General features: G+C 32.9%; 1 protein-coding gene across 4 annotated transcripts in view; it reads right to left on the minus strand.

Annotated features, from left to right (window-relative positions):
- LOC107663529 (pituitary adenylate cyclase-activating polypeptide type I receptor-like) overlaps nucleotides 1–8,972 on the minus strand; it is a 35,525-nt gene that overhangs the window by 13,182 nt on the left and 13,371 nt on the right. For all 4 annotated transcript variants that reach the window (XM_016453764.1, XM_016453763.1, XM_016453762.1 and 1 more), the window contains exons 3-6: nucleotides 7,465–7,572; nucleotides 5,167–5,267; nucleotides 3,852–3,949; nucleotides 2,698–2,830 (exon numbers count right to left, since the gene is read on the minus strand). In XM_016453764.1, coding sequence (XP_016309250.1) covers nucleotides 2,698–2,830; nucleotides 3,852–3,949; nucleotides 5,167–5,267; nucleotides 7,465–7,572 — 440 coding nt within the window. The remainder of the gene's footprint in view (nucleotides 1–2,697; nucleotides 2,831–3,851; nucleotides 3,950–5,166; nucleotides 5,268–7,464; nucleotides 7,573–8,972) is intronic.

Consider the following 8,972-nt stretch of genomic DNA (forward strand, 5'->3'; position numbering starts at 1 on the left):
TAGATGGACAAATATGACTGCTGCACTCGCGTCTCACACAAGAGATGTAGCCATGCAAAGTTAAAACAGTTTAAACTTTTAGAAAACACGTCGCAAATTTGTGGAGGTTTATTCCTTTTCACTGCGTCTCATATGTTTTTAAAGGCAATCTTTGTGATGGGTGATTCGGCTCTTTGTATTAAGCAATGCATAAATACGTGATGCTGTATTGTTCATAATTGTTTATGCAATTTATGAAATTATATTTGATTTATATTAGTTAATTTAGACGTAATGCACGTTTTTTATAGACTATTACTTCCTTGCGTTGAACATTTAAAATGTGCTGCATTATTTTGCTCATTGCGCCCTCCTGTGGCCTTGGGAGACAAGCCAAAAGTTTAACCTATTTAATCTGCATATAAAACATTAGAAATTAGATATTTGTTTAATTTTTATTTTGTTTTTGACTGTTAAAACAAAAAAATATTTGTTGTTTGTCTCAATAAATTGAATTAATTAAAAAATACAGTGGTTAAATTAAAACATTTTTTTCTATTGCTCTTTGTTTTAAAAAAGGTTATAAAAAATGTCAATAATTACTGATACCGAACGATATGAAACATTATATCGTTGATACATTTTTTAGCTATATCGCCCAGCCCTATTCCGCACATTCAAATACAAAGCAAAAAAGCTACACTGATTACCTGGATAATAAATACAGAATAAATACAGAAATAATCAACTAAACAGTTACACTTGCAACAATTACATTTGCAGAAAGCACACCATTTGTGCTAAAATGACCTTAAAATGCTAAATAATTAGGGATAGTGAAGATCCATGAAAATAATATGATAAAGATCCAAAAGCACAAACTTTAAAATAACAAAAATATAAATAAAAAAATAATATAAAATATTCAGCGGTATATTTAAATATTAAATTAGATTGAAATATTTAGATTAGTTAAATATTTTAGATTTATCTCTAGATTAGATTAGATTTAAATAACAAAATATAAAATTTTGTAAAGTCATAATTTTGTTATAATACTCTTTTGATCTGCTTGCTATTTGCGATTTACTATTTATCATAGTGATATTTTTGGTGAATGGTATTAATGCCCGTTATTCTATTACAATAATTGTATGTTAAACAACAATTAAAAAACAAAAACATACAAAAAATGTCTTGTCCTCATTTTTTAATTCCAGGATTATAACAAGTGATATTTCAATGATATTTTGACCACTAAACTGTAGGAAATGTCTCTGGTTTCTAGTTCAGAAATCTGGTCACCTACATTTTATATTCTGACAAATTTTTTGAAACAGTTTGTTGAACAACAACAACAAAAATATATGACAGGACTTTATTTTATCTGTCAGGAAATAATTTGATTGCAAAATCTGAATGTATGCATGCAAGCGGATGAATTTCTCATTGTATTTTTCTGTAGGCCTCCTTGGGTCAAACCAGTTTAAGTTAGTCAAGCTTGTTTTTAGAACATAGCAGCTGATTTGTTGCTGGTCCATAGTGGTCTACCAGGTAGTTTAGCTAATCAACCAAGCCTAATGACCATCTTAATCCAGCTATAAGCAATTGGATCAGTGATGCATCCTTTCGTCTGACAGACTGCATGTACATTTCCAATCAGAATTTCTTTCCCGCCGTGTGTCAGAACACCCTAAAGTCTTTAACAATGTTCATCAATTACCCTCTGATCCAATTCAGTTTTAAGTGATGTCATTAGCATGGCCTCTGATTGGCTGGGGGAAAGAGCTCGGAGCCCTCATTCAGGTGTATAATGAGAGCGTGCACGTTTTTATAAGCTATTCATATGCTAATACGGAAATAATGGAATATTTCCAGAGTACGTTGAACTCAGCTTCATGATAATTACGGCTGTTTATCAGGCACAGACGGGGGAAACAGAACGTGTTGCTGTTTAAAGTGGGGCGAAGGCTTGAACAGAAACGGATGAATTTATTATTAGTCTCTGGATTTCACATGCAAATAGCATCCAGCCAAACTCCGGCCCTAACAGTTTCTGTTAGCACACATTTTTAATAGTAGTATTTTTATATATATATATATATATATTAATATATATAATTGTTTTTATTAGTATTAGTATATTTAGTACATAGCGGTTTTATATATTAAAATATGTATTACAAATATATAATATAATATATTTTAATAAGTTTTGTTTTACAGTTTTTTATTATTTTATTTTATTTATTGTTTTTATTAATATTAGTATATTTAGTGGTATTATGTTATATATTATATAATAAAATATTATATGCAATTTATACACACACACACACACGGTAAATAATATAATGCATAATAAATATTAAAGTAATAGTATTTATACTACTAATATAACAATTTCAAATATATTTGCCATATTATTGATTTCTTCAGGCATAAAACTAAAAAAGTTAAATAAATAAATAAATTTTGAAAGAAATATTGTATTCACAGAATTTTTGCTGTGAATAAAATATTTGTGCAATGCATAGGCAACTAAAACACACATACACACGCACAATAAAATATCTATTACAACTTAATTATGCAAAACAAAACCGATTCTTTGTGTATTAGTGAACATGCAGTTTAAATAGATTTGTCATATTATTAATTTCTTCAGGCATAAAACTAAAAAAGTTTAGTGAAGCTATAATCATGCACATTACTCACAGTATGAACAAAGCAGTGGTCACTGTCCTCCTCTGCGTACAGGACCCCATCTTTAATGAACACAGAGATGGCTCTCAGGATGAAGGACACAAACAGGTTCATGTGGATGAAATTCCTGGTACAGTGAAGCTTCCTGTTGACAGACGTTTAAAGGCAGGATTACGGTGTTGTTGGGAGATTCTAATGTGTTTGGGTGGGCAGCTGAGGGTCTGTATCAATCACTGTACAAACACTTATCAATGCTTCTTTGAAGCCCTCGGCATCTTATCATAATGTACATCATACATAAGTATAATCACTCTATTTGGATTCTAGATACTTTAAAGAACCACTGCACAGATGCTTTTCTAAAGAACTAAAGAAAACAAAGTACTCAAAAAGCTTCTTCATTTGCATCAGGCTGTAAAATCCTTTTTCACTGCAATTGGGAAACTGTATTTTTAAAAGTTGAGAGGCCAATCTCACCAAGAAATGTCTGGGCGATAATACACACCAAAAAAAAAAAAAAAAAAAAAAAAAAAAAAATAAAAAAATTTAAATAGTGGTTAAGTTGTATTTACAACACTGTTCCAGAACAGTTCAACCCAAATATTCAGATGTGTCCAGCAGTCATAAGTCATTATAATCCGTAATTATGTCCCCACTGGATGCAACAAATGCCTCGTTTATAATGGGTTTTAATGTTTTTGTCTCTTCGCTCCGGCCGGGACATGGCATCACAATATGGTAAGGGGCGTAACATTTCCGTCACACGCTTGAGGTATTCAGCCAATCACAACGCACTGGATAGCTGGCCAATCAGAGCACACCTCGCTTTTCAGACCGATGAGCTTTGTAAAAATCGACGCGTTTCAGAAAGGCGGGGCATAGAGGAGCAACAATAATGTACAGTATGTGGAAAATAATTAGTTTTTTTAACCTTAAACCGCATAAACACATTTCATTACACCAAATACACAAAATAATGTTCTTTTTAGCAACATCATATGACCCCTTTAAGATAAATGATTAGTATGCATGTTTAAATGCACTTAATATTTCTTTTTTTCCTAACATACTCTCACTGCCAATAAAGTAGCAAAAATAACATGGTAATAGCTTGTTTTGACATGTATCATGTACTTGTTGCGTGATCAGACTTCTTTAAAACTGACCTGAAGCGGCACAGAATGACCATAGCTGCGGTCAGAGACACCAGAGATGTGCTGTAGCCCACCGTGTAGAGAGCCTTCACAGACGCGTAGTACATGTCCTTGGGAAGGGAAGAGAAATGTGCATTAGTCATGGTTAGCAGCAGTTTAGCAGAGGTTTTTGTTTACTTTCATTTCCGTTAATGTAATACTATGAAAGCTTATTTCCGCTAAGGAATAAAAAAATAAAAGAGGTAATTGTGACTTTTTATCTCACAATCACAATTTTTATTTTGCAGTTCTGATTTTTTCATCTCACTATTCTGAGAACTGCAAGATATAAACTCACAAGTCTTTTACCAGAATTGCACGTTTATAACTCGCAATTGCAAGAAAATTGGGCAAATCAAGACTAAAAGCTTGTTTTTGCAAGGAATAAAAAAATAAAAAAGGATAACTGCGACTTTATCTCACAGTTCTGGCTTGTTCTCGAAACAAATTCTCACTAATGCAAATTATAAACTTGGAATGCAATTCTATCTAGCAATTCTGGCAACTTTTCATCTCACAATTCTGACTTCTTTTCTTGAAATTCTACAGAAAAAAAGTCAGAATTGTGAGATACAAACTGTGAGATGCTAACTTGTAATTGCGAGTTTTATAACTCGCAATTGTGAGATATAAACTTGCAATTCTGAGAAGAAAAGTCTTGCAATTGTTGTTTAACTTGCAATTGCAAGAAAAATGTCAGATTTGTGACAAGCTTATTTCCGTCAAGGAATAAAAAAATTTAAATAAAAAAGGTAATTGCAACTTTTTATCAGAGTTTATTTCATAATTATGTCTTCTTTTCTCACAATTCTGAAATCAGAATTGCGAAAATTACGACGAAAAACAATCAGAAAGTTAAATCACGAAATTAGTACAATTTTAAGAATCTGTCGGTAACACTTTATTTTAAGGTGTCCTTGTTACACATGTTACATGTACTTACTATTATAATAACAATAAATTATGCATAATTACATGCAAGTAAACCTAAGCCAAACCCTAATCCTAACCCTAACCATATAATAAGTACATGTAGTTAATTGATATTACTCAGTACTCAGTACTTAAATGTATAATTACACTGTAACAAGGACACCTTAAAATAAAGTGTAACCAATCTGTCATATTGGTGGACCACTAATTTGAATTTTTATTACTCTTGTAATGACTATGGTCTCCTAAATGACTATGGTGGTTATGACCCTCATATTCTCTCAGTATATAGTTGTTCTGAGTTTGTCTCCAGATGATTTATATCATCAGTAGTTCAGTCAGATGAGATACTCACAGGCTTGGTTGTGTTGTCACCAATCATACAGGCATCAACATAAAGCGGATACGGTTCAGACCAACCGAACTCTGTACAGTTTCTGCTGATCTTGCCGAGCCCTGAAAATCAACCAGGCAACAAGCAGAACAACGATAAATCAAGCGTGTTTCCCGCTTTAAACATACTGTAACCAACTGCTGCAATATGCTGCTGTCAGCAGAAACGCAAGAACAAAAGAGCACATACATCACATGTACATTTATAATGACTCATGATCTCATGAAAAGCCTAACGTTCACGGTTTCTGTGTGATATTAGGATGATGTTATGCCCAGTGTTGGGGAAAGTTACTTTTAAAAGTAATGCATTACAATATTGCGTTACTCCATAAAAAAGTAACTAATTACGTTACTTTTTATGGAAAGTAATGCGTTACGTTACTTTTGCGTTACTTTTTAAATCTGGACACGTAACTTGCGTTACTTGTAATGCGTTACCCCCAACACTGGTTATGCCTGCTTCAACAGTGTTGCTGTTAAACCTGAATTGCAAAACAAATACGGACAAAAAAATCAGTCAGAAGCTTGACTACAAAATATATTCTTATTATACAGCAACTCTTGCTTATGTTTACATCTTTTAAATCTTCAGCTCATTTTTATTTTATATTCTTTATTCTTCACAACATACCTAACTCACTAACAATAAAGTACCCAAAGGTACCATGGTAATTCCATGTTTTTTGGAGATGCTTCATGGTGATACTTAGAGATTGTACTGTCTATTTATATATGAATGATTTCTGAAGGATCATGTGACACTGAAGAGTGGAGTAATGATGCTATAATTATAAACAAATATATTCAAATAAAAAGTTATATTAAATTATACATTTTTAATTTATCACTGTATATATTCATTCTATTTAAAACCAACAAAACAAACAAGCTATAAACAAATAAATAATATAATCATTAGATAACATTAACAGATACAAACATTTGATTTCAATAATGCATAAGTAAATGCTGAAATTAACATTAACTAAGATTATTACACAGCTCTGTGGAATACTTGATTCTGATTGGTCAGTCATGACATTCCGAGGTTTGTTATTCCTCGATAACAACCGGTAAAAGGCTCATCCGGGTAACTAAAGTCGGCGCTATACACTTGCTAGGAACAGTTTTTCTTTGTGCAAGCTTAAAATATGAAAACTCAAATCAATATTATGTGTACAATTATTAATTTACGTCATCCTGGTATACTCGCTCTCTCTCGTTTCATACAAACGCAGCTGCTGCCATTTTTGCGACGATTTTTTTGTACACTGTAATGGATTATAAGATAACTAACAAACTGTTACGATTTTAAAAGTTTCATCTTAAATCGCAATAATTATTTATGTGGTGAAATGCCGTGTAATATGTGGTATGACTGTACCGTATCTCTTAAAGGGATAGTTCACCCAAAAAAAATTACCCCATGATTTACTCACCCTCAAGCCATTCTAGGTGTATATGACTTTCTTCTTTCAGACGAATACAATCGGAGTTATAGAAAAAAATGTCCTGGCTCTTCCAAGCTTTATAATGGCAGTGAATGGGTGTTGAGATTTTAAAGCCCAAAAAAGTGCATCCATCCATCATAAAAAGTGCTCCACATGGCTCCAGGGGGTTAATAAAGGCCTTCTGAAGCAAATCGATGCCTTTGTGTAAGAAAAATATCCATATTTATAACTTAATAAACCGCAGTCTCTAGCTTCTGCTAACTGTCGTATGTGCGTTCACGAGAGAGTGGCGTTCCAGCGGATGATGTAGGATGTAGGCGTAGTGTAAGCTCCGGTGAACTAGGAAGAGCCGGGATATTTTTTAATATAACTCTGATTGTATTCGTCTGAAAGAAGAACGTCATATCCACCTAAGATGGCTTGAGGGTGAGTAAATCATGGGGTGATTTTCATTTTTGGGTGAACTATCCCTTTAAATGTCCGCCTTCACGGAAGCTTTGCGTTCAAATATTTCAACTCAAATCAATATTTCGTGTCTAATTCTTTACTTATGTGGCAAGTAGCTGCATCGGGCACATGATCACCTTGTCAGGAGTTATTCTGCAATAACAACCGGCTGGATGTACATTATCTCTTACTTAATACATACTTTAGACGTATTTGTTAACTAATGTAGTTAACTAGTGTTAACAAATGGAACCTTGTTATAAAGTATTACCAATACTTTTTGTTAGGGGAGTATTGAAAACTAGTACTATAAAGCAGCAATATATTAAAAAATGACATCATAGTTAAACATCTCTCACCCTCGTCTGGACTCATAAACTCGAAGAGCTCGGGACAGTTGACCTTCACGACCTCACCGACACTGGCAGCCTGCCAGCAGGTCAGATCATCCCACTCCCACGGACACTCTGAAAATAACACAACCAATCTCACAGCAACTAGTTAGGTTTGACAAGCTGGGACGATTTTTACCAGAGATTTCAGGCCTGTTTGTTTTAGACAGTTACCACTGTATTATTTGAACGTCCTGAGAGTGCCAAGTAAATAGCATGGCATTGAATTATAATAATAATTCAAAAGCATATATAACAGATATTGAAATATCATGTTATTACAAACGGAAACAATATCTGTACCGCAACATCACCGATAATATCCTTTTTTTTGCCTCAGTCTCATAAAGCCAAATTACATCTGGACTCGTGACACTATAACCGATGTCTCCGTTTAAATCTCAATTATAGCAAAATCTTTCTAAGATTAGTCCTGGAGGGGAAGCCAAGGTGAGTGTAAATGTAACCAGCAGGGGGCGTCAGCAGCGGCTCCTGCCCGAGGACTTCAACATGATCAATAGGTGATATGGATCAGAATCCATCACTTTCACAATTGCATTTGACTCCTCGTTTCCTTCAGCTCATTACAGAAATGATTGTGGAATTAATTACAGAAATGACTCTCACTCAGTCTGGTGGCAACAAGCAAAATGATGCAAAAGATGAATTAAAGAATGAGGGGATACTTGATGCTGTCAGAATATCAACAACAGATTTCGAAGTGAATTGTGGGTAGATTTAGAGTTCAGATGTGTCTATTTCTGTTCTAATTTATAACTAAATAACTAAATAAATAACAGTCTAAATATGATCTAAATAAATAAATACTATCAAATCTCAATTCCAAATAAATTCAAACTAAATAAAACCTAACAAATAAATAAAATATACAGTAAATAAATGATAAATACTATCAAGTCTCAATATGAACACTATAAATACAAACTAAATAAAAACTAATAAAAAATGAATAACTAAATACTACCATGATTCTATAAATAAATTCAATAAGTAGATACTATTGAGTTTCAATGTGAACTAGGGGTGTGCGATATTGACAAAAAATTATATCTCGATATTTTCTGGGATTTTATCGATAACGATAATTAGACGATATTTTGCTGAGTGTGTTATTGTGCTGGTACCTTAAGGACTGCCGAAGACAGCTGACTCCTAATGTTTTTAATATTCTTCATATTCTGTGTGGTGGTCAGTTCATACTGATAGAAATTAATATTTTCCAATAAGTTTAAACTGATTTTTGCATTTTATGGGCATTTTTACCTTTATAAAGCCATTTTTTCTAAAAGTGTCCATTATCTTTTGAGTCAAATTCTTACATTTAATCAGGGAATTAGAATAATAAGACATTTGGGCTGTTACCAAGCAAATTAAATCAACACAGAAGCTGCATCTGAAGTGGCATGTATTTCCACACATGTATTTTGTTTAATGCAAGACATGAATGCATTTAA

The sequence above is a fragment of the Sinocyclocheilus anshuiensis genome, unplaced genomic scaffold (genome assembly GCF_001515605.1).
Source record: "Sinocyclocheilus anshuiensis isolate Anshui unplaced genomic scaffold, SAMN03320099.WGS_v1.1 scaffold2181, whole genome shotgun sequence".
In the NCBI taxonomy this organism is placed as follows: Eukaryota; Metazoa; Chordata; class Actinopteri; order Cypriniformes; family Cyprinidae; genus Sinocyclocheilus; species Sinocyclocheilus anshuiensis.